Consider the following 27,407-nt stretch of genomic DNA (forward strand, 5'->3'; position numbering starts at 1 on the left):
TCTATCAATTACATGCATAGATAATTATCCCTTCAAAATGAAAAAAAAATGCATCAACCAAAACTTGTTCAACAATACTCATAGCAGCCTTTTCCACAATAACCAAAACTAGTAAAAACCCAAATGTCCACCCAAATGTGATATATTTTACAGTGAAACACCACTTGACATTAAAAAGTACTAAACTACTGATGTGTATAACAACATGGCTAATTATCATGCTGATTGAAAGAAGCCAGACACAAGACAGTACATACTGTATGATTTAATTCATATAAAGTTCAAGGATAGATAAAAAGTAATTTATATTGAGAAAAGAATGGTGCTTGTCTGTGTGTTAAGGTGAGGATAAGCTGAGAAGTAGTATGAGACAAAGGTTCAATATCTTCCTTGAGGGGTAGTTATAAAGGTGTATATAAATTGCCAAAACATGAAGCTGATTATTTAAGAACTGTGCATTTTATTAAATATAAATTGTACTTCAATGAAAACAGAAAATAATAGAGAGGTGCTTTTCTGGAAATAATATTCCATTGATCCTAAAATCACATTATGTATTGCTTCTATAAAAGGCTAGACTTGATAATGAGGGACACCAATATTGAGTTGTTGTTCAGTCGCTCAGTCGTGTCCAACTCTTTACAACCCCATGGACTCCAGCACAACAGACTTCTCTGTCCTTTACCATCTCCTGGGGCTTGCTCAAACTCATGTCCATAAGATTACTCTAGAACTTGGTCTAGCGGAAACCTGGAAAATAATTACTAAGAATAGTGTGTGAGTGTGTGCTCAGTCATATCTGACTCTTTGTGATCCCATGGACTATATATAGTCTGCCAGACTCCTCTGTCCATGGAATTCTCCAGGAAAGAATACTGCAGCACATTGCAATTCCTTACTCCAGGAGATCTTCCTCACTCAGGGATCAAACCCATGTTTCCTGTGTCTCTTGCATTAACAGGTGGATTCTTTACCACTGAGACACCTGTAATGGTTAGTGTCAAATTTGCTATCTTTGATCTGAAAATAAAGTAAATAGCTAAATCCTGTGTATAGGATGATAATAAATAAAATTGCAGATGGAAAAATTTACAAGAAAATTAAATTTTAACTTTTCAAGATCTTTAATTTATGCCCTGCTTAAAAAAAAAAAAAAGATTTATTTTCAAGAAGACAGCTCATTGACATACTAAAAACATATGTATTGGTGAGATTGTGTCCTCAAATTATTCCTTTTTTGTTGAAAAATGGGTCATTGATTTATCATTAGTTGTTAGGTTAGATGGTGTTAGGCAAATAAGGAAAAATGGGTCATTGATTTATCTAATAGCCTTGGGCTCCCATACTTTAATTACCTGTGTTCTCCGTGAATAGTTAGCTATGGTAGCAGTACCACATTCTGTTTTGTGAAATATTTACTTACTTATATCAGCCTTCATTTCTTCTTTCTTCCTTCCCTTCTTTCCTCCCTCTTTTTCAATGTATGCATATTTATATGTAGTTTTTGCTTTCTATAAGACAGGCAAGTGTGACGATTATTAAAACAAGAATTTACCATGAAAACATTTTCCCACTTTTACTGTATAATTTTGCTGTATTGTGTTCACACACAAAAAAAGGAAAAATACTTTTCTTTGGTATCAAAAATATCTGTATTTGCCATAATGCTCAAAATGTACATCACTTTAAAATAGATCCATCAACATCCCCCATGAATTTTTTAAATTACATACCTTTAGTCCAGAAAAAACACCTATTTCTGCTTTATTGACTATGCTAAAGCCTTTGACTGTGTGGATCACAATAAACTGTGGAAAATTCTGAAAGAGATGGGAATACCAGACAACCTGACCTTCTTCTTGAGGAACCTGTATGCAGGTCAGGAAGCAACAGTTAGAACTGGACATGGAACAACAGACTGGTTCCAAATAGGAAAAGGAGTACACCAAGGCTGGATATTGTCACCCTGCTTATTTAACTTATATGCAGATTATATCATGAGAAACGCTGGGCTGGAAGAAGCACAAGCTGGAATCAAGATTGCCAGGAGAAATCTCAGTAACCTCAGATATGCAGATGACACCAACCTTATGGCAGAAAGTGAAGAACTAAAGAGCCTGTTGATGAAAGTGAAAGAGGAGAGTAAAAAATTGGCTTAAAGCTCAGCATTTAGAAAACTAAGATCATGGCATCTGGTCCCATCACTTCATGGGAAATAGATGGGGAAACAGTGGCTGACTTTATTTTTCTGGGCTGCAAAATCACTGCAGATGGTGATTGCAACCATGAAATTAAAATACTCTTAATCCTTGGAAGGAAACTTATGATCAACCTAGACAGCATATTCAAAAGCAGAGCCATTACTTTGCCAACTAAGGTCCATCTAGTCAAGGTTATAGTTTTTCCAGTTGTCATGTATGGTTGTGATATTTGGACTATAAAGAAAGCTGAGTGCCGAAGATTTAATGCTTTTGAACTGTGGTGTTGGAGAAGACTCTTGCAAGTCCCTTTTACTACAAGGAGATTCAACCAGTCCATTCTAAAGGAGATCAGTCCTGGTTGTTCATTGGAGGGACTGATGTTGAAGCTGAAATTCCAATACTTTGGCCACCTGAAGCGAAGAGCTGACTCATTTGAAAAGACCCTGATGCTGGGAAAGATTAAGGGCAGGAGGAGAAGGGGACATCAGAGGATGAGATGTTTGGATGGAATCACTGACTGGATGGACATGGGTTTGGGTGGACTCTGGGAGTTGGTGATGGACAGGGACGTCTGGTGTGCTGCGGTTTATGGGGTCCCAAAGAATCGGACACGATTGACCGACTGAATTGAACTGTTCTATTCAATTTTAGAGGCTGAAAATACAAAACATTTATAGGAAAATAATAATGCTTATAAAGAATTTTATAATATTATGGGACAAATACAAAGATGTAGTTCAGAAATACGATAGTAATCAGAGAAAATTCATAATTTTTGTCAACATGCCACGGGATTCATATGTATATTATTAATAGCAACTGTTAACTATATGGACAGTGTGATGTGGATGCTTAGCACTGAAAACTCAGGGAAATAACTCAAACAGATATTGCATAAACCTTTTCCTTCTTTTGTTCATGCGTACATGCTCAGTTGCTTCAGTAGTGTCTGACTCTTTGTGACCTTATGGACTGTAGCCCACCAGGCTCCTCTGTTTGTAGGATTCTCCAGGCAAGAATGCTGGAGTGGGTTGCCACGCCCTCCTCCAGGGAATCTTTCCCACCCAGGGATCGAACCCGCGTCTTCTGTGGCTCCTGAATTGCAGCCAGATTCTTTACCACTGAGCCACTGGAGAAGCCCTTTCCTTTTTTAAGATTGGCTCTATTCTTTCTTTGAAACTAATAACACAAACATTTGTTGATGAAAATAATCAACAAGCAATGCATAATAGAAATAGAAAAGAGTTTTATTTGTGCCAAACTGAGAACTGTAGCCCAGAAGATAGCCTCTCAGATAACTCTGGGGAAATTCTCTGGAGAAGCATGATTTTCAGTACAATTTTATATCTCTTCAGAACAAATAACATTAAAAGTATCAGGAATACATTCCTTCAAGGTTTGAAAAAAACACAGATCAGCACATACACAGCGAGTCACTATGGCTGTGGCACCTAGGAAGTGAATCTTATCATCAAAGAAATACCAGCATTGATATCCAGGAACAGGAGGCATTTAATCTTTACTTTTAACATGACCATTATTTACTTCTGGTCAATCCGCATGTTTCTTTATTATTTATTTACTTATTTAGTTTTAGCATGTTGTTAAAAGACATTCAAGAAACAATACAAAGCATGGATAGCAAAATACACAGCCTCATTATAGGAATAAATTCTGTTAGAAGCACAAACAATTGAACAAATGTAGGATGGGTGGGGTGAGCAACAGGAGGATTGAAGAGATGTCAAGCCCAGGTTAGAGTGTTAACCCCTTCCACACTTAGTGCCTCAGAAGTGGGGAGGAGAGGCCCTGCTTGCTGCATTTGAAGGGATCTCCCAGTCCAGAACCCTCATTTCTATCTACTGGAGCTGGGGGAGTAGCTAGACTGAATACTTCGGGGTCAGAATTCAACAGTCAGGAAGATCCAGTTCCTGAGTAAAGGGAAAATCAGGAAGGGTTCTGAATGTTAGGAAGAAGGCTATGCTTTGTATTCAATGGCCATGTGTTCAACAAACAAGCTGTTCAGTTAGCATAAAAATCATGTTTACTTATGTAAGACAGAAAATGACTCTCTCATACTTCAATAAGGGAAAACTTACATCACATTCCACTTTTAATTGCATATTTTCCAAGTTGCCACAGGCAAACATGTAGTAAGTATTAAATTTGTGATGCCATTTCATTTGGTAATCTATATACCACATCTATGGAAAGAGTTTGACAAAGGAAAACAATAGAAAAGAAGACATCAGATTTAAAATCATGCTTAATTTGAGGATAATAAATGTGAAAAAGGTACAATGATACAAAAATAAATGTAACTATTTGGTATGTCAGTCTCTCTGGTGAAATCTCACTGAGTTTATAAGGAACCAGTACATATTTTTCAGACTCTTTTGTTAACCATGATGGCTACTCCATTTCTTCTAAGGGATTCCTGCCCACAGTAGTAGACATAATGGTCATCTGAGTTAAATTCACCCATTCCTGTCCATTTTAGTTCGCCGATTCACAGAATGTCGACGTTCACTGTTGCCATCTCCTGTTTGACCACTTCCAATTTGCCTTGAATCATGGACCTAACATTCCAGATTCCTATACAATATTACTCTTTACAGCATCGGACCTTGCTTCTATCACCAGTCATATCCCAAACTGGGTGTTGTTTTTGCTTTGGCTCCATCCCTTCATTCTTTCTGGAGTTATTTATCCAATGATGTCCAGTAGCATATTGAGTACCTACCGATCTGGGGAGTTCCTCTTTTAGTATCCTATCATTTTGCCTTTTCATACTGTTCATGGGGTTCTTAAGGCAAGCATACTCAAATGGTTTGCCATTCCTTTCTCCAGTGGACCACATTCTGTCAGACCTCTCCACCATGACCTGCCCGCCTTGGGTGGCCCCACATGGCATGGCTTAATTTCATTGAGTTAGACAAGGCTGTGGTCCATGTGATCAGACTGACTAGTTTTTTGTGATTATGGTTTCAGTGTGTCTGCCTTCTGATGCCCTTTTGCAACACCTAATATCTTACTTGCATTTCTCTTACCTTGGACGTGGCGTATCTCTTCATGGCTGCTGCAGCAAAGCGCAGCTGCTTCTACTTAACTTGGACGAGGGTTATCCCCTCACAGCTGCCCATCCTGACCTTGGACATGGGGTTGCTCTTCTCGGCCGCCAGCCCTGACCTTGAGAGTGGGGTAGCTCCCCTTGGCCACCCCTCCTGACCTTGAACATGGAGTAGCTCCTCTCGGTCCAATGGAGTAGCCATCATGGTCAACAAAAGAGTCTGAAATGCAGTACTTGGATGCAATTTCTGAAATGACAGAATGATTTCTGTTCGTTTTCAAGGCAAACCACTCAGTAAGACAGTAATCCAAGCCTATGCCCCAACCAGTAACGCTGAAGCAGCTGAAGTTTAATGGTTCTATGAAGACCTACAAGACCTTTTAGAACTAACACCCAAAAAAGATGTCCTTTTCATTACAGGGGATTGGAATGCAAAAGTAGGAAGTCAAGAAACATCTGGAGTAACAGGCAAATTTGGCCTTGGAATACAGAATGAAGCAGGGCAAAGTCTAATAGAGTTTTGCCATGAAAATGCCCTGGTCATAGCAAACACCCTCTTCCAACAACACAAGACAAGACTCTACACATGGACATCACCAGATGGTCAACACCAACATCAGATTGATTATATTCTTTGCAGCCAAAGATGGAGAAGCTCTATACAGTCAGCAAAAACAAGGCTGGGATTGACTGTGGCTCGGATCATGAACTTCTTATTGTCAAATTCAGAATTAAATTGAAGAAAGTAGGGAAAACCACTAGACCATTCAGGTATGACCTAAATCAAATTCCTTATGATTATACAGTGGAAGTGAGAAATAGATTTAAGGGACTAGATCTGACAGATAGAGTGCCTGATGATCTATGGAATAAGGTTCATGACATTGTACTGGAGACAGGGATCAAGACCATTCCCATGGAAAAGAACTGTAAAAAAGAAAAATGGCTGTCTGGGAAGCCCTTACAAATAGCTGTGAAAAGAAGAGAAGCAAAAAGCAAATGAGAAAAGGAAAGATATAAGCATCTGAATACAGAATTCCAAAGAATAGCAAGGAGAGATAATAAAGCCTTTCTCAGCGATCAATGCAAAGAAATAGAGGAAACTGTTCTATACAACTGTGTCTCTTTTGCTGTCTCACATACAAGGTTATTGTTACCATCTTTTGAAATCCCATATATATGCATTAGTATACTGTATTTGTGTTTTTCGTTCTGGATTACTTCACTTTGTATAATAGGCTCTAGTTTCATCCACCTCATTAGAACTGATTTAAATGTATTATTTTTAATGGCAGAGTAATACTCCATTGTGTATATATACCACAGCTTTCTTATCCATTCATTTGCTGATGCTCCAATTAAATAAATACATTTATATTGAAAAAGGAAAAAAAATAAATAGAGGAAAACAACAGAATGGGAAAGACTAGAGGTATATTCAAAACAATTACAGATACCAAGAGAATATTTCATGAAAAGATGGGCTTGATAAAGGACAGAAATGGTACGGACCTAACAGAAGCAGAAGATATTAAGAAGAGGTGGCAAGAATACACAGAAGAACTGTACAAAAAAGATCTTCACAACCAAGATAATCACAATGTTGTGTTCACTCACCTAGAGCCTGACATCCTGGAATGTGAAGTCAAGTGGGCCTTAGAAAGCATCACTACGAACAAAACTAGTGGAGGGGATATAATCCCAGTTGAGATATTTCAAATCCTGGAAGACGATGCTGTGAAAGTGCTGCACTTAATATGCCAGCAAATCTGGAAAACTCAGCAGTGGCCACAGGAGTGGAAAAGGTCAGTTTTCATTCCAATCCCAAAGAAAGGCAATACCGAAGAATGCTCAACCTACCGCACAATTGCACTCATCTCACACGCAAGTAAAGTAATGCTCAAAATTCTCCAAGCCAGGCTTCAACAGTACCTGAACTGTGAACTTCCCAATGTTCAAGATGATTTTAGAAAAGGCAGAGGAACCAGAGATCAAATTGCCAACATCCACTGGATCATGGAAAATGGAAGAGAGTTCCAGAAAAACATCAATTTCTGCTTTATTGACTATGCCAAAGTCTTTGACTGTGTGGATCACAAGAAACTGTGGAAAATTCTGAAAGAGATGGGAATAAGAGACCACCTGACCTGCCTCATGAGAAACCTATAGCCAGGTCAGGAAGCAACAGTTAGAGCTGGACATGGAACAACAGACTGGTTCCAAATAGGAAAAGGAGTACGTCAAGGCTATATATTGTCACCCTGCTTATTTAACTTACATGCAGATTATATCATGAGAAACACTGGGCTGGAAGAAGCACAATCTGGAAACAGGATTGCCAGGAGAAATCTCAGTAACCTCAGATATGCAGATGACACCACCATTATGGCAGAAACTGAAGAGGAACTAAAAAGCCTCTTGATGAAAGTGAAAAAGGAGAGTGAAAATGTTGACTTAAAGCTCAACATTCAGAAAACTAAGATCATGGCATCTGGTCCCATTACTTCATGGGAAATAGATAGGGAAACAGTGGAAACACTGTCAGATTTTATTTTTGGGGGGCTCCAAAATTCCTGTAGATGGTGATTGCAGCCACAAAATTAAAAGACCCTTACTCCTTGGAAGGAAAGTTATGACCAATCTAGATAGTATATTGAAAAGCAGAGACATTATTTTGCCAACAAAGGTCCATCTAGTCAAGGCTGTGGTTTTACCAGTGGTCATGTATGGATGCGCGAGTGTGAAGAAAGCTTAGCACCAAAGTATTGATGCTTTTGAACTGTGGTGTTGGAGAAGACTCTTGCGAATCCCTTGTACTGCAAGGAGATCCAACCAGTCCATTCTAAAGATCAGTCCTGGTTGTTCTTTGGAAGGACTGATGCTAAAGCTGAAACTCCAATACTTTGGACACCTCATGCGAAGAGTTGACTCATTGGAAAAGACTCTGATAGTGGGAGGGATTGGGGGAAGGCGGAGAAGGGGACGACAGAGGATGAGATGGCTGGATGCCATCACCGACTCAATGGACATGAGTTTGGGTGAACTCCAAGAGTTGGTGATGGACAGGGAGGCCTGGCATGCTGTGATTCATGGGGTTGCAAAGAGTTTGACACTACTGAGTGACTGAAATGAAATGAACTGACCTATCCTGCTCTTAAGTACTAGGGCCCTTATTCACACTAATTTTTTTTTTTTTTCTCCTGGAATTTTTAGGAGTAGGTGATTTAATTTTTTCTATGCCTTCACCTCTCTCTGTGGAAACAAGGAGCTCTAATGTTAAGAGTTTTGCCCAAGAGGCAGCTGAAATTTGGCATCCTAGTTCGGGTTCTCATTTGCACAGTCCTTGATAATCTTTGCAGATTTGATAATTCGTCTTGAATACTTTTCCATATCCTTTATGAATTGGATTTATTTTATAGTAAGAAAATAGATTCCTAAGTGGCCAGAATCCAGATCCAGTAGTTTTCTTCCCCTGGCAGTTAGAACTGGGGGTAAGATCCTTTTCTATGTCAATCAATGAATTTGTTCCATTTTACTCCGTTTGCTAGCTCAGGTTCTAATTTCATTCCAGGGAATCACAGCCCATCATTTCTCTTCTGGAACTCCAGGGAGCTGCTGAAATTTTCACTAATCATTAAATACTAGCCAGAAAGACTAAGGGTCAAGGACAGCAAACCACATTTGCGAGCAGCTGCAGCTGGAAAGGAGATTAAATACTTAAGCAAGCACAGCTGGCAGAGCTGGTGATGGTTCACAGGCTGGGGCTCCTGTTGCCTCTGCTGCTGGGTCAGCTCTGCTCCCAGCTTCTGGGAACCTCTGGGAATAGCATGCTGCACTACTGGAACCTGAGGGCAGAAAATGACAGCTGGGGATCCAAAAGAATTCAGGATAATGACTCGGTGGCATCTGCTCACACACTTCTCTTCTCCCTGGATTACCAGCATGTGCAGACTCCTTTTGAGATCACACTATGGATTATGTTAGCCTCTCTGGCAAAGATAGGTAAGTGAGGAATTTCCCAAGGCTTTCCCAGGGAGTTGCCTAATAGGGAGAGTGGGGCACGGAGTGAGTGGGGGATCTCAGGGCTTTTCCAGATGTTAAGAAAGGCACCTTTTTCTTAATAGAACAGAGAAAGGCAAACTGGAATATCTTCCTCCTTAGCTGTTCCAAAATTATCTTTATCTTCATAGCTCAAACCTTCTTGCAGTGATAATGTTCAAATGTTGGTGGTCTCCCAGTGGGAGGAGGCAGAAATAGGCCCAGCAAAGGGACTTAGACTGCAAAGGGTCCCAGTTGTTCAAGGGTTGAGCAGACAAGACATAATTTTAAAAGGGAGAGCAGAGAAATCTAAATAGAATGATCCTAACTGATCTGAGTCTTTAGACAGCCTTTTTTCCTCACAGGATGCTTGCTATAGTTGCCATGTAGTAACAAAATGGGACAAGTCCGTTTTGTATTTTTTAAAAGATAAGCCTTTATGCCATTACTCAGAATTTAAGATAAAACACAAACTAAGACCAGATCCAGAAAGAGAAGAACTGTTATGTTTTAACTATTTCAACTTTATGAACACCCTGAATTTCTAGCTTTATGATTCTCCTAAGGGGATTTATTCTGTTTTCCTTTGTATGTTCTTTAATAATTTATCAGACTTTTGCCTTGATGGTGTTAAAGTATTTATGATAAAGTTATCATTTTTTTAGGTTCAGAACAAAAGCAATGTCAGGAAAACTTCAAAGTCTATAGAATTTTGTTATTTTAAAATTAATCTTTTTTCTAAAATAAATCATGTTCAGCATTTCAAAGTTTTATTTTAGTGACTATATATACTAAAGCTTTACCATTCATGACATATATTATTTAATGAGGACACAAAAAATCCATAGATTCATAGCATGATAAGTTGTCAGAGCTGGAAAAACCCTGAGAAATCATTCTCATCCAACTCCTTCATTTTGTAGATAGGAAATCTGAGGCCCAGGAAGAGAAGATGCTTTGTGAAATTCAACAAAATGGAACTAAAAAGCTCATTTTATGCCTCCTTGATTAGAAGTATATACTGTCTTGGGTGATAATAAAGAACATTTGTGTATTCTTTTAAATTGTTAGGGTTAATAATTAAGATTATTAGGGTTCAGGTTCTTTTAAATTATTTTTATATTATTAGATATGTTGATTATATTAAATAGCCTAATTAAATGTTAATTTCAGGATGATAGGGCAAAGGGACTTCCCAGTAGTCTTCCATTCCCATTTGTTAAAGTAGGAATTTATTGAACCATCACTGACAGATAATTTTTTTCTGTGACCTTGTAAGAGAATGTAAATTTAAAAAGCTAACCAAATTAATTAATTAATTAATTTAAAAAGCCTTCCTTGTTAGCAATCATTCAACACATATTTTTTAATACATTTTATGTGTGAAGAATTATATTGGGGCCAGGGGCTACAGTGATGAATAAGGCCCCATCCTTCCCATGGGAAGTTTTCAAATTATTTCAATGCCTAGAGAAAATAAGTGATTCTGTAGAGGATAAAGAAGGGCACATCATGGTTTAGTGGAAAGATAAGATTACTATGAGCTGTTTAAAATTTTCTCAAATTAGGAGCCAGTGCCTGGCACATAGGTACTCAATAAGTATGTGTTAGATAAGTAAAGTACTTCTTTGTCTCATATATATCATTTTTAATATGAGAATAACAGTATTTACATTGCTATTTTGGTATGATGGACTTCCCTGGTAGCTCAGATGATAAAGAGTCTGCCTGCAATGCAGGAGATCTGGGTTACATCCCTGGGTCAGGAAGATCCCCTGGAGAAGGGAATGGCAATCCACTCCAGTATTCTTGCCTGGAGGATTCCATGGACAGAGAAGCCTGGTGGGCTACAGACCATGAGGTCTAAAAGAGTTGGACACAAGTGAGTGACTAACACTTTGCTGTTGGTTTGATGAGAGAATCAAATAGAAGCATATACGTGAGAGCACTTTTGAAAATATTTCGAAATAAACTCTAGCATAGGAACCAATTGGCTTTCTTTTCTAAAATGTGTTCATTATTTATTTGATAAGTATCTGTTGAGCTATTTCTATGTGCTAGCAATGTGCTAAGGGATTATTGTAAAAACTATCCTCAATCCTTGAGAAAATTGTAGTCAAATTATCTAACATATATTAGAAAAGGATCTCAGCAGTGTATTGGTGAGGACTGGCTTAGACAGGAAGGAATGGATTATCTTAGATGGTCATTAAGGTCCTTTCTATAATAGAGAGGATTGATGATAATTAGAGTAATTTTCTGCAGGCTTCATGTAAGTTAGAGCATGATGATGTGGAATATAAGGTGGGCAGAGGAAAAAGAATACAGCATAAAACAGAGAACTGCTGCCATGTAGGTTGCTAGAGATGGCTGTATTTCCCTCATGGGAAGAAAGAAACATATCATTCTATGAAAAACAAACTTTATAATTGGGATTGTATTTTGATAATTCAGTAGTATGCATTTATGTAAGCCCATATCTGTCAATCAGACTAAGTGACAGTTTTGGGTAATTATATGAACATTGAGCTAAAAGTCAAGATACCTGTCTAGGTTATCATCCCAACTCCACCACATACTTACTGTTCAGCCATGAAAAGTAGCTTCACTTCTTTGGTCTCAGTTTCCTTATAAATAATTATGATTCCTTATGAGTGAAGAATCAGTTATGATTACTAAAGCCCTTTTCGACTCTTATTATTCAAAGCAGACATTTGAATTATGGTTGTCATTTCTGATGTCTTTAACTATGATCATGAGAAAAGCAGAAGAACATTGCAAGCTGATAAGTGTGTTTCTATTTTAGAATACATACTCATATTTGAAAATGATTCAGTGGGCATATGAATAAACTTGCTGTTAGTTATGAATATTTTAATTCTATTAGTAAATATTTCCCATCATAAAGTAAAGTGTCTTCACTCATGCCTCTGCATCTTTATTAAGTCATTATTAAAATGTAAAATGACTGAGAAGCTATTTTTCTGAAATCATAAGACTTGACAAGAAGGCTGACATATAAGGATAATAAAGATGTTTATTAGTCTATTTTTTTCTCTTTTCTAGGATTTCATCTCTATAATAAGATACCCGCAGTTGTACCTGAAAGCTGCCTTTTGATATTTGTAGGTCTCATCATGGGAGGACTAATTTACAGTTTAAATGACAAATCCCCACCAGTCATGAACAGTGATATATTTTTCTTGTATTTACTTCCACCAATAGTCCTTGATGCAGGATATTTTATGCCCAGTCGGCCATTTTTTGAAAACATAGGAACCATTCTGTTGTATGCTGTAGTTGGAACAATGTGGAATGCATTTGGAATAGGCCTTTCCCTCTATGGCATATGTCAGGTGAAGCTCTTCAACCTTGAAGATGTGTCATTGCTCCATAACCTTTGGTTTGGTAGTTTGATTGCTGCAGTCGATCCTGTGGCTGTACTCTCTGTATTTGAAGAAATTCATGTGAATGAAAAGCTTCACATTTTGGTGTTTGGAGAATCCCTCCTTAATGATGCTGTTACTGTTGTAAGTATCCTAGACATGAGTTTTCATGGTAATTAATCAGGTTCCCTTATGCTCACCCTTGAAATTTAAATAATAATTTAATTCTAGTTTAGATCATGATTGAACAATTTAGTCCTAGGAATAAGGTTATGAATTTAGATAATATGATTTACTCACAATTAATATGTTTTCAAAAATAAAAATGCTCCTTTGATACTATACTAACCTTTATCAGTTTATTAAGAGAAAATTAGGGTATGCCTTCTGGGGTCACAGTCTTCCTAGTCATGTTACAAGAATATTTTAGCCATAAAGGATATATTCATAGCCCATCAGACTATTTTAAAGCAGAATCATGCATAATTTAATACTGATCTGTAGAAATATCTTTTGATATAAGGAAGCTTTCTAGGAACTCATATTGGGAAGGAAATGGGGAGTTGAAGAACTTCAAAGTTGAGAAACCTCAAATTAGAAGGGCATAAATTGAGACCTTCCTAATTGGTAAATTCACTCTAATCTTTTTTATTTTATTTTTATTTTTTATGCAGGTGCTCTATAAGCTGTTCAAATCTTTCTCTGAAATGCCATCTATCGAACCATTGGACATTTTGGCTGGGATAGGAAAGTTTTTTTTGGTTGGAATAGGAGGCATTTTCATTGGGCTCTTGTTTGGCATGATTGCTGCCTTTACCACACGCTTTACCAAGACCATCCGGGTCATCGAACCTCTCTTTGTCTTCTTATACAGTTATCTCTCCTACCTGACAGCTGAAATGTTCCATCTCTCAGGTATTGTGGCGTAAGTATCTGGACAAGTCTTTGATCTATTGAATTTCTTTTAGGAATTGATTCTTATTTTCCACTAGAAATCTAGGAAATTGCATTTCCTAAATATGGAAGGTGACCCTCCATTTATGTTCTTCAATGATTTCCTGTTACCTCTAATAGTCACTTAATCATAGGACTGCAAGTGTTACTGTTGTCAAGCTCATGGACTCCCTGTAGAGATTAAATGTCTACATCTCAACTATCTTGCCTGTGTTGGGATTGGGGGTCAGTAGGACTCTCATTGCATAACAAAAATGCTGAGAATTTGGCATGGGGCTACCTTGAGCACTCCTCTCTTTGCAGGGGAGAATTACTCTCCTAATGGATTAGTGTATCTGAACCCAGTAATATTCCAGTGGTAAGTAATTAGATAGCACACTATATCAATAAACTTGGCATTAGCTCTTATATAGATAGACTTTCTGCCATAAAAAATAACTTTATGACTTGTTTTGTAAACCATGACATATGCCATATTTTTCTCTTCTCTATCACTGGCATTTAACCAATGATGATAGTACCTCATATCTAGCTTATAAGGCTAAATGCCCATATGGTAAGTATTAACACCTAAATGCTTTTGCGCTAGGGTTTAGATAGATCACTACTTTCTGTGTTTTTAAAAGAAATGGAATGCATTATCTTTTTCAAATGACACATGTTTTCTGAAAGCTCAAAGAGAAAAAGAAAAAAAGAAAAGATTAATATTTAAAAAAGCAAATTATTTATTTATTTTAATTGGAGGCTAACTACAATATTGTGATGGTTTTTGCCAAAATTAAGTTCTTTAGAACTAATGCCATTTGACTTTAGGTTACTCTTAGTTCTCAAAGGACTTACTGTACATGAGAAATGTCATAAAATTGTGATTGAAGTTAGTCTGTTTTAAATAAAACGTTCTAGGTTGAAAGCAACCTATCTAGCATCTGGGTGATTGCATTTTAATTGGTTGAGAGATGTAGTTTGTGTTTTAAATTGTCTTTGATTTTTATTGTTTGTATTACTATTAATGAAAGACGTAGAAAAAAGCCAAAAAAGGAATTGGATGGGGCAATTTACATTCTTTTAATCTAGGACATTTTCCAAAGTTTTAATATAGTATCATTTAAGTGGTTTCCTTCTTTTGAGCACCCTGCACTTTTAAAGAACTTGACAATGTGGCGAGTCCTGAAATAAAGAAACAGGGAAAACAATGTTGTCAGAATTACTTGTTTCCTCTGAAACTCTCTTGATTCTTAACTTTCTTATAACTCTAATATATTTTATTTTGGATTAAGAATATGAGAATCTTTCAGAGTCATATCTGACAATCTTTTTCCTTTTGACTGCTAAAGATATTGGAAAAAAGACCTTCCTTTATTTTTATGGAGGTAGTTTAACAAAATAATTAAATGATTAATTCAGACCATCTTAGGCTAACACTTTATATGCATTTTTGTTATTTTAAAAGGTACTTGTGTAAATATCCTTTAAATATATATATATCTTTATAAACTTTGTGTTATATGCAAAACTTTGTCTTACTTAAAGTGAAATTGTTTTGGATGTAGTTGGAAAAGAAGAGCACAAGTATGATTTAAAGTATTGGGGAAAATCTTTTCCTAAGATATTGTATTAATTGGAAAATTAATTAGGCTGAAAGCACTAGATTAAGTAATGGAACTCCAAAATTTAGGTCACAAAAATGACAAAATAATGATGGTATTAAAACTTGTAATAAAATGAACAGAATGATAACTGTCAAATCATAGATTTTAAATATTAAATACATTTGAAAATTAATTTATTTTTTTGTGATGGAAATAGAAAACCTCCTTCAAAACTTTCTGAGTTTCAGTTTCTCTGTTAAAAATAGATGATAATATCTACATTACAGAATGATTGTAATAAAATGAAATAGTGTATTAGTTGAATTTTTCATTTAAATATATAAACAGCAAATTTTAGACATTATGTAGTTATTTATTGATCGAATCACTGTGTTAAGCATGAAACAAAAGTATAATCATAGTCACAATGTCACTTTGGGAAGATTTTCCCTTCCTTTCAATTTGTTGAATTATCCAATATGAAAATGTAGCACAAAACACTTACACTCATTCAATTATTAGTCATTTTTTTCATAAATGAGCTGTGTATAAATCAAGTTCTGCCTGAAGGATTACTGATTCTTAGAATGGTCAATATTATAGATTTTTTTTGTTGTTGTTGAAATGGAAATGAGGACACAGTTTTACTGTGAGGAAAGTAATTAAAATCTATTAGAATTATGAGGTTGAAGACTATTTTTAGCCTAAAAGCATAAGGTATCAGTCTTAATGATGGGTGCTTGTAACAGTGGTATATTGCATCCATTATAAGAAACATTTTTGTTCCTTTTCAATAATTCATTGTTTCTCAAGTCAATAAGTACACATTTACTGATATCTTAAAATAGGTTTATAATATATAATATTATAGGTTTATAATATTATAGGTATATAATAGTATATAGTATAATAGGTTATATTATGTGGCCTCCTACTTTAGAAATTTTTTCATAAAAGAAAATCTGATCATCAGAAGTACCAATTGCTATATAAATTTATTTTCTAAATTACCAAATGTATTTATTTATTTATAAAAGTTCCAATTTATTTATAAAATATTAAACTTTATTATATCTGTATATATACATTTATAGAAAATTAAATATAATTTTAATTTTATCAAATATAGAAAATTAAATATATGTATATATCTTTGTATTATAAGTTAATAGTTGTTAGTGATTCTTTGAGATGAATAGTCAAGTCTAGCTTTCTATTAGACACTTGATAATTTGTTTTTTATCACCATTGTATTTTGTTACATTTTTTAAAAAACGTGACAAATGTGAGTTTGCTTCTCTGAGTTTCAAATTGTTCTGTATTTCATTCAAAAAATTATTTGCTATTGTTGCCTATCAGCATAAGTGGAGAACAATATTTTTTAATTAACTTTGGTTGGGTCAGACAGCTATGACTGTCTAATATTGCTTTTGAGAATCTCAGAAAATAGTAGGCATTGTTATTTTTATTTATTTTTTCCATTCTCATATTTTTTTAAAATATAAATTTATCTATTTTATTTGGAGGTTAATTACAGTATTGTACTAGTTTTGCCATACATCAACATGTATCCACAGGTATACACGTGTTCCCCATCCTGAACCCCACTCCCTCCTCCTTCCCCGTACCATCCCTCTGGGTGGTCCCAGTGCACCTGCTCCAAGCATCCAGTATCATGCATCAAACCTGGACTGGTGATTCATTTCATATATGTTATTTTAAAATTAATCTCCAAAATATATTGGCATTGTTTTAGATGTCAGATTGACATCACTGTTTGGCATAGGACACAAATAATTTCTATATACAATTAACAAAGTGAACCATTTGTTGGCCCTGTAGATAGTATTGCTTTCCTGGTGGTTCAGACGGTAAAGAATCCACCTGCAATGAGGGAGACCTAGGTTCAATCCCTGGGTTAGAAAGATCCCCTGGAGAAAGGAATGGCTACCCACTCCAGTGTTCTGGCCTGGATAATTCTATGGATTGTATAGTCCATGGGGTCACAAATAGTAGATAATATTATAACAAGGTTATAGTGTAGAAAACAGCAGACCAATTAATTTCTCATCTTTCACCCTCATATTGTAGAACTTCCTTAGTAGTCCAGATGATAAAGCATATTTAAATGCAAGATTATGTTCTCTACACAAAATTATTTGTGCAATTAACTTGTTTGTGATTTCTATTCAAGAGCTTGTACAAAATTGTTTTGCATTCTAATAAAAATGAATAATTATAGCTAAAATACTCAAAGGATGTTCTTTTAATATACTATTTTATTCACCCTGTCATGAAAAAAAAAACTCTCTAAATTTTGTAAAAAGAGACACTAGATTTAGAAATGTTTTTACATAATGACAAATACTATTTTTGTGAGATCAGAAATACGTTAAAGTTATTTTCATGCATTTGATATGAACTATAAAGCTAAGGTGTTAGAATTTAGGAATGTTCTGGCTTAAGGATCCAGTTCTATAATGGGTTTGATCTGTACCAGTTGGTAATTCCATAACTTATTATTTTCACAATATAATAGTACTCTATCAAAGAAAGTGTCATCAATCAGCACAAAAATGCTCTCTATAATGAAGTTTATATATTGTATTATAACTTTCCTTCACTTTCAAAACTGTTCAAATCTAATAGAAATTCCTTTTTGTTTGCTGAAAAGCTAAAACTCTATGCCTGTGGAGCATAGTTCTCTTTCACTTTTTTTTCTTATTTTTTCTTTAATTTTACTTTATTTTAATTTACAATGCTGTAATGGTTTTGCCATACATCAACATGAATCCGAAACGGGTGTACATGTGTTCTCAATCCTGAAGCCCCCTCCCATCTCCCTCCTCATACCATCTCTCTGGGTCATCCCAGTGCACCAGCCACAAGCATCCCATATCCTGCATCAAACCGAGACTGGCGATTCATTCCTTATATCATATTATACATGTTTCAATGCCATTCTCCCAAATCACCCACCCTCGCCCTCTCCCACAGAGTCCAAAAGACTGTTCTATACATCTGTGTCTCTTTTGCTATCTCACATACAGGGTTATCGTTACCATCTTTCTAAATTCCATATATATGTGTTAGTATACTGTATCGGTGATTTTTTTTTTTTCTGGCTTACTTCACTCTGTATAATTGGCTCCAGTTTCATCCACCTCATTAGAACTGATTCAAATGTATTCTTTTTAATGGCTGAGGAATACTCCATTGTGTATATGTATCACAGCTTTCCTATCCATTCGTCTGCTGATGGACATCTAGGTTGTCTCCATGTCCTGGCTATTACAAACAGTGCTGCGATGAACATTGGGGTACACATGTTTCTTTCAATTCTGTTCTCCAGAGTGGCTGTACTAGTTTGCATTCCCACCAACAGTGTAAGAGGGTTCCCTTTTCTTCACACCCTCTCCAGCATTTACGGCTTGTAAACTTTTGGATTGCAGCCATTCTGACTGGTGTGAAATGGTACCTCATTGCGTTCTTGATTTGCATTTCTCTGATAATGAGTGATGTTGAGCATTTTTTCATGTGTTTGTTAGCCATCTGTATGTCTTCTTTGGAGAAATGTCTATTTAGTTCTTTGGCCCATTTTTTGGTTGGGTCTTTTATTTTTCTGGATTGAGCTGCAGAAGTTGCTTGTATATTTTTGAGATTAGTTGTTTGTCAGTTGCTTCATTTGCTATTATTTTCTCTCATTCCGAAGGCTGTCTTTTCACCTTGCTTATAGTTTCCTTTCTTGTGCAGAAGCTTTTAATTTTAATTAGGTCCCATTTGTTTATTTTTGCTTTTATTTCCAATATTCTGGGAGGTGGGTCATAGAGGATCCTGCTGTGATGTATGTCAGAGAGTGTTTTGCCTATGTTCTCCTCTAGGAGTTTTATAGTTTCTGGTCTTATGTTTATATCTTTAATCCATTTTGAGTTTATTTTTGTGTATGGTGTTAGAAAGTGTTATAGTTTCATTCTTTTACAAGTGGTTGACCAGTTTTCCCAGCACCACTTGTTAAAGAGATTATCTTTAATCCATTGTATAATCTTGCCTCCTTTGTCGAAGATAAGGTGTCCATAGATGCATGGATTTATCTCTGGGCTTTCCATTTTGTTCCATTGATCTATATTTCTGTCTTTGTGCCAGTACCATACTGTCTTGATGAATGTGGCTTTGTGATAGAGCCTGAAGTCAGGCAAGTTGATTCCTCCAGTTCCATTCTTCTTTCTCAAGGTTGCTTTGGCTATTCGAGGATTTTTGTATTTCCATACAAATTGTGAAATCATTTGTTCTAGCTCTGTGAAAAATACCGCTGGTAGCTTGATAGCGATTGCATTGAATTTGTAGATTGCTTTGGTTAGTATCCTCATTTTCACTATATTAATTCTTCCAATCCATGAACATGGTATATTTCTCCATCTATTAGTGTCCTCTTTGATTTCTTTCACCAGTGTTTTATAGTTTTCTATATATAGGTCTTTAGTTTCTTTATGTAGATATTAAGTATTTTATTCTTTTCATTGCAATGCTAAATGGATTTTTTTTTCTTAATTTCCCTATTTTCTAATTATTAGTGCATAGGAATGCAAGGGATTTCCGTGTGTTGATTTCATATCCTGAAACTTTACTCTATTCATTGATTAGCTCTAGTCATTTTCTGGTGGAGTCTTTAGGGTTTTCTATGTAGAGGAACATGTCATCTGCAATCAGTGAGAGTTTTACTTCTTCTTTTCCGATTTTATTTCTTTTTCTGCTCTGATTGCTATGGCCAAAACTTCCAATACTATGTTGAATAGTAGTGGTGAAAGTGGGCACACTTGTCTTGTTCCTGACTTTAGGGGAAATGCTTTCAATTTTTCATCATTAAAGATAATGTTTGCTGTGAGTTTGTCATATATAGCTTTTATTATGTTGAGGTATGTTCCTTCTGTTCCTGCTTTCTGGAGAGTTTTTTTTTTTATCATGAATGGATGTTGAATTTTATCACAGGCTTTCTCTGCATCTATTGAGATAATCATATGGCTTTTATTTTTCAATTTGTTAATGTGGTGTATTACATTGGTTGATTTACGGTTATTGAAGAATCCTTGCATCCCTGGGATAAGGCCCTCTTGGTCATGGTGTATGATCTTTTTAATGTGTTGTTGGATTCTGATTGCTAGAATTTTGTTAAGGATTTTTGCATCTATGTTCATCAGTGATATTGGCCTGTAGTTTTCTTTTTTGTGGCATCTTTGTCGGGTTTTGGTATTAGGGTGATGGTGGCCTCATAGAATGAGTTTGGAAGTTTACGTCCTCTGCAATTTTCTGGAAGCATTTGAGTAGGATAGGTGTTAGCTCTTCTCTAAATTTTTGGTAGAATTCAGCTGTGAAGATGTCTGGACCTGGGCTTTTGTTTGCTGGAAGATTTCTGAGTACAATTTCAATTTCGGTGATTGTGATGGGTCTGTTAAGATTTTCTATTTCTTCCTGGTTTAGTTTTGGAAAGTTGTAATTTTCTAATAATTTGTCCATTTCTTCCACATTGTCTATTTTATTGGTATATAATTGCTAATAGTAGTCTCTTATGATCCTTTGTATTTCTGTGTTGTCTGTTGTGATCTCTCAATTTTCATTTCTAATTTTTTTTTTATTTGTTTTTTCTCCCTTTGTTTCTTCATGAGTCTGGTTAATGGTTTGTCAGTTTTATTTATCCTTTCAAAGAACCAGCTTTTAGCTTTGTTGATTTTTGCTATGGTCTCATTTGTTTCCTGTGCATTTATTTCTGCCTTAATTTTTAAGGTTTCTTTCCTTCTACTAACCCTGGGGTTCTCCATTTCTTCCTTTTCTAGTTGGTTTAGGTGTAGAGTTATTTATTTGACTTTTTTCTTATTTCTTGAGGTATGCCTGTATTGCTATGAACTTTCCCCTTCGCACTGCTTTTACAGTGTCCCACAGGATTTTGGGTTGTTGTGTTTTCATTTTCATTCATTTCTGTGTGTATTTTGATTTCTTTTTTGATTGCTTCTGTGATTTGTTGGTTATTCAGAAGCTTGTTGTTCAGCCTCTATATTTTGGAGTTTTTCATAGTTTTTCTCCTGTAATTGAGATCTAATCTTACTGCATTGTGGTCAGAAAAGATGCTTGGAATGATTTCAACGTTTTTGAATTTACCAAGGCTAGATTTATGGCCTATGATGTGATCTGTCCTGGAGAAGGTTCCATGTGCGCTTGAGAAAAAGGTGAAACTCATTGTTTTGGGGTGAAATGTCCTATAGATATCAATTAGGTCTAACTGGTCTTTTGTATCATTTAGAGTTTGTGTTTCCTTGTTAATTTCTGTTTAGATGATCTATCCATAGGTGTGTGGGGTATTAAAGTCTCCCACTATTATTGTGTCATTGTTCATTTCCCCTTTCATACTTGTTAGCATTTGTCTTACATGTTGTGGTGCTCCTATGTTGGATGCATATATATTTATAATTGTTATATCTTCTTCTTGGATTAATCCTTTGATCATTATGTAGTGTCCTTCTTTGTCTCTTTTCACAGCCTTTGTTTTAAAGTCTAATTTATCTGATATGAGTATTGCTACTCCTGCTTTCTTTTGGTGTCTATTTGCATGGAAAATCTTTTTCCAGCCCTTCACTTTCAGTCTGTAGGTGTCCCCTATTTTGAGGTGGGTCTCTTGTAGACAACTTATATAGGGGCCTTCTTTTTGTATCCATTCAGCCAGTCTTTGTCTTTTGGTTGGAGCATTCAACCCATTTATGTTTAAGGTAATAATTGATAAGTATGATCACATTGCCATTTACTTTATTTTTGGGGGTTCAAGTTTATACACCCTTTTTGTGTTTCCTGTCTAGAGAATATCCTTTAGCATTTGTTGGAGAGCTGGTTTGGTGGTGCTGAATTCTCTCTGCTTTTGCTTGTCTGTAAAGCTTTTGATTTCTCCTTCATATTTGAATGAGATCCTTGCTGGGTACAGTAATCTGGGCTGTAGGTTACTTTCTTTCATCACTTTAAGTATGTCTTGCCATTCCCTCCTGGCCTGAAGAGTTTCTATAGAAAGATCAGCTGTTATCCTTATGGGAATCCCCTTGTGTGTTATTTGTTGTTTTTCCCTTGCTGTTTTTAATATTTGTTCTTTGTGTTTGATCTTTGTTAATTTGATTAATATATGTCTTGTGTGTTTCACCTTGGGTTTATCCTGTTTGGGACTATCTGGGTTTCTTGGACTTGGGTGATTATTTCCTTCCCCATTTTAGGGAAGTTTTCAACTATTATCTCCTCAAGGATTTTCTCATGGTCTTTCTTTTTGTCTTCTTCTTCTGGGTCTCCTATGATTCAAATGTTGGGTGTTTAACAGTGTCCTGGAGGTCTCTGAGATTGTCCTCATTTCTTTTAATTAGTTTTTCTTTTTTCCTTTCTGATTCATTTATTTCTACCATTCTTTCTTCTATTTCACTAATCCTATCTTCTGCTTCTGTTATTCTACTATTTGTTGTCTCCAGAGTGTTTTTTATCTCATTTATTGCATTCTTCATTATATATTGACTCTTTTTTGTTTCTTCTAGATCCTTGTTAAACCTTTCTTACATCTTCTCAATCCTTGACTCTGGGCTATTGATCTGTGATTCCATTTTGATTTCAAGATTTTGGATCATTTTCATTTTCATTATTCAGAATTCTTTATCAGGTAGATTCCCTATCTTTTCCTCTTTTATTTGGTTTGGTGGGTATTTATCCTGTTCCTTTACCTGCTTGGTATTCCTCTGTCACTTCATCTTGTTTATATTGCTGGATTTGGGGTGTCCTTTCTGTATTCTGTGAGTGGGGTTATATCAGTGGCTTGTCAAGGTTTCATGATTAGGGAAACTTGTGTCAGTGTTCTGGTGGATGGAGCTGGATTTCTTCTCTCTGGAGTGCAATGAAGTGTCCAGAAATGAATTATGAGATGTCAATGGTGTTGGGGTAACTTTGGGCAGCCTATATATTGGAGCACAGGGCTGTGTTCTTGTATTGCTGGAGAATTTCCATTGTATGTCTTCCTCTGGAACTTGTTGGCCCTTGGGTGGTGCTTGGTTTCAGTGTACGTATGGAAGCTTGTGATGATCTCCTGTCAAGTAATGTTCCCTGGAGTCAGGAACTCTCTCGTGTTCTCAGGGTTTGGACTTAAGCCTCCTGCTTCTGGTTTTCAGTCTTATTTTCACAGTAGTCTCAAGACTTTTCCTTCAATAAAGCACCATTGATAAAACCCCAACCACAGTGAGGAAGCTCCACAATAAAGAGAACTCTCTTTCGCTTTTGGAAAAAGTTTTTTTTTTTTTTTCCCCCCTAACCAACTGACTCGCAGATGGCTTTAGTTTTCATCTGTGATCTTCGTTATCTGTAGATTCCAGTTAAGTACCTTCTAATTGTTTTATATCCTAGTTGGACACTTTAAATACTAAACCTAAATTTAAGGTGAAGTCCTAGCTCAAAATATGTACATAAATAAAATAAATTATTATAACTACAGTCCATGTTATATTTTTATGGTTGATACTATTAACCTGGAAATATTCCTTAAAGATATCAAATGTTAATAGAATCATAGAGTTTCTTTAAAATGTAATTTTCTTTCTATTTCTTTTGAAATGTATCAAGCCTATATACCTTTTTCATTTGGAGTAACAGACAGGATACTTGTACATTTAACTACTGATATTAGAGCAAACAATTGAATTGGGAATCATGAAAATGTTTCTGCTTACCAGTTCCACTGTTTTAATTCAAAATTTCCAAGACTGAAATAGAATAGGTTCTGTTAGCTGTCTTTAGCAAAACTTCTCTGGCCTACCCAGGTTACTCAGTTTTGAAATTTCAGTGCCAAAAATGTTCTCAGGAAAGAACCAGTGCCTTTGTGCTGAGAATGATATAAGAAATAAGATCTGTAGAGAGACTTGCACACAGTAGGGACTCAATTGTTTCTTTTTGAATGAATGCACACGTGAATGCATAAATGACTAGGGAAATTTTGGATGAGACATCATGAAACCACTTCTGTAAAAGAAAGTACTTGTATTGATCATGAAAGAATTATAACCCTGCATAGCAATCCAGAAAGCCAAAGCAATTAAAAAGAATTATTTTGAAAAATCAAACTTTTTTATTCTCTGTGACATTTCAGAAATAAAACTCTAAAAGACTAAAGTGGTAACCACCTAAGTCAAGAGAAATGAACGTTGCAAAATTACAAATTCTTTTTGAGTGACATTTTTTATGGAAAATAATTTTTCAGAAAATAAGTACTCATAAACTAATGAGTTCTTCTAGAGAAACATAACCAAAAAATGTTTTGTACAATCAAATAAATGTTCCTACTCAATGTATTCCCCCCAACAAATCTCGTTACCCAAATTATACTAATTCCTCAAAGACGTGAATCACTTCTTCATGAAGACTGTATCACTCATAGAAATTTATTTGCAACTTTGTCTTAACCCTAGTCACCTCTGCCTTGTGTCATGACTACTCATTTAGATGTTTCTCCCTCACAAATATTAGCTAATATTCATTGAGCACATCCAGTATGTCAGACATTATGCTTATCGCTTTACATACCATTTCTTGTTTAATTCTCATGGCAGTTGAGGCATTTATTTTGCCCATTTTACAGACCAGAAAACTCAAGTTTAGAAGGATTAACTAATTTGCCTAAGCTTATGCCCCTTGGCAGCTCTAAGAGCAGGGATTCACTCATATATCTGTCTGACTGCAGACCCCAGTGCCTTAAAAATGAAAGTATTAGTTACTCATTGGTGTCTGACACTTCGACCTCATGGACTGTAGCCTCAAAATGGATTAAAGATCTAAATGTAAGACCAGAAACTATAAAACTCCCAGAGGAAAACATAGGCAAAACACTCTCTGACATAAATCACAGCAAGATCTTCTTTGACTCACCTGCCAGATAATGGAAATAAAAGCAAAAATAAAGAAATGGACATAATTAAACTTAGAAGCTTTTGCACAGTGAATGAAACTGTAAACAAGGTGAAAAGACAGCCTTCAGAATGAGAGAAAATAATGGCAAATGAAGCTACTGACAAGGAATTAATCTCAAAAATATACAAGCAGCTTATGCAGCTCAATACCAGAAAAATAAATAACCCAATAAAAAATGGGCCAAAGAGCTAAATAGACATTTCTCCAAAGAAGACATACAGATGGCTAACAAACATGAAATGCTGCTCAACATCACTCATTATCAGCGAAATGCAAATCAAAACCACAATGAGGTACCATTTCACACCAGTGAGAATGGCTGCTATCCCAAAGTCTACAAATAATAAATGCTGGAGAGGGTATGGAGAAAAAAGAACCTTCTTGCACTGTTGGTGGGAATGCAAACTTATATAACCACTATGGAGAACAGTGTGGAAATACCTTAAAAAACTTGGGATAGAACTGCCATATGACCCAGCAATCCCACTGCTGGGCATACATACTGAGGAAACAAGAATTGAAAGAGACACGAGTACCCCAATGTTCATCACATCACTGTTTATAATAGCCAGGACATGGAAGCAACCTAGATGTTCATCGGCAGATAAATGGATAAGAAAGCTGTGGCACATATACACAATGGAATATTAACTCAGCTATTAAAAAAAACACACACACACACATTTGAATCAGTTCTAATGAGGTAGATGAAACTGAAGCCTATTATACAGAGTGAAGTAAATCAGAAAGAAAAACATCAATACAATATATTAACATATATATATGGAAAAACATCAATACAATATATTAACACATATATATGGAGTTTAGAAAGATGGTAATGATGACCCTATATAGGAGACAGGAAAAGAGACATAAAAAGAACAGACTTTCTTTTAATCTTTTTTTAAAAAAATATTTTATTATTATATTTTTTTTTTTACTTTACTCTGTGGTAAAAGGCAAGAGTGGAATGATTTGAGAGAATAGCATTGAAACATGTATATTACCGTATGTGAAATAGATGACCAGTCCAAGTTCAATGCATGAAACAGGGCACTCAAATCCAGTGCACTGGGATAACCCAGAGAGATGGGATGGGGAGGGAGGTGGGAGGGGTTTCAGGATAGGGGACGCATGCACACCCATGGCTGATTCATGTCGATGTATGGCAAAAGCCAGTACAATATATAATTAGCCTGCAATTAAAACAAATAAATTAATAATTTAAAAAATTGTTCCATCCATTAAAACCAAAGGAAAAGCTTCCATCCCCAGCACTACAGGACCTCCAGCTCACAGGATGTATAAGTCAGTTTGCTACCACTTACTAATAGCTATATTCTGGATTAAATAGATTTTGTGTGATGGTCTGTGAATACAATTGTAATTCATAACATTGATGCTTTAAAATTCTAAATATAGACATTTGAGATGCATTTCATTCATAAATGAATGTTTGTAGATACTTTGTATCCTTCTCATGTCTAGTCCCTTGAAAATGCAAAGTACAATAGAAACCTGTGCATGGTTTTGTGTTACAGGCAATCATTATTTACTAGTTGTGTTTCTATTCTTTTAGTTTGTGTGTATTTATTTATTTATTTTTTATTCTTGAGATCCAGTCCCAGAAACAGCAACTATTATTTGATAGATAAATTCTGGAGATTTTGGAATTAAGTGGTTCCAGAATATATTTCAATAAATGAAATAGTCATTGTAGAACTAACGTATTCATGTTTTTGTGTTTGAAAATATAGCTCACTATTCATTATAATTAAATTGTTTTTAGTATGATGAGGGTCATTTGTTTCTTAAACTGAGGTAAAGATGGAGGACAGTAGGTAGCATAGGATAGTGATTAAGACCATAGTGTTTGAAATTAAACAAATCTGGGTGAAGTCTCAGGTCTACTATTAATACTTAATAGTTCTGCGATTGTGTTGTATTAAAAAATTAGATGTAAAGGGCTTAACACAGTACCTGGCCCATGACAAGAGCTTAAATGGTATATCATATTGTTGTATTCTCTTTTCTCTTCATCCTTGAGAATATGTGAGCCCTATACTCTATTAACTGTAATGAGAATAAATCGTACTTATTTCTGCCTACCAGATTTTCTCTTTAGGCCAGGCACACACGGAACTGGTAACTTATAGTGCTGCTAGCTGTGTATGAGTTACACTACGTAACTTTGGAAAGT

General features: G+C 35.6%; 1 protein-coding gene across 1 annotated transcript in view; it reads left to right on the top strand.

Moving 5' to 3' along the window:
• The first annotated feature begins 8,974 nt into the window (after positions 1 to 8,974).
• Positions 8,975 to 27,407, top strand: part of LOC138930752 (sodium/hydrogen exchanger 2-like) — a 72,004-nt gene continuing 53,571 nt past the window's right edge. The window contains exons 1-3 of the mRNA XM_070291194.1: positions 8,975 to 9,273; positions 12,376 to 12,839; positions 13,370 to 13,620. Of these exons, the coding sequence (XP_070147295.1) occupies positions 9,018 to 9,273; positions 12,376 to 12,839; positions 13,370 to 13,620 (971 nt within the window). The 5' untranslated portion in view covers positions 8,975 to 9,017. The remainder of the gene's footprint in view (positions 9,274 to 12,375; positions 12,840 to 13,369; positions 13,621 to 27,407) is intronic.

This window comes from Ovis canadensis, chromosome X (genome assembly GCF_042477335.2).
Source record: "Ovis canadensis isolate MfBH-ARS-UI-01 breed Bighorn chromosome X, ARS-UI_OviCan_v2, whole genome shotgun sequence".
NCBI lineage: Eukaryota > Metazoa > Chordata > Mammalia > Artiodactyla > Bovidae > Ovis > Ovis canadensis.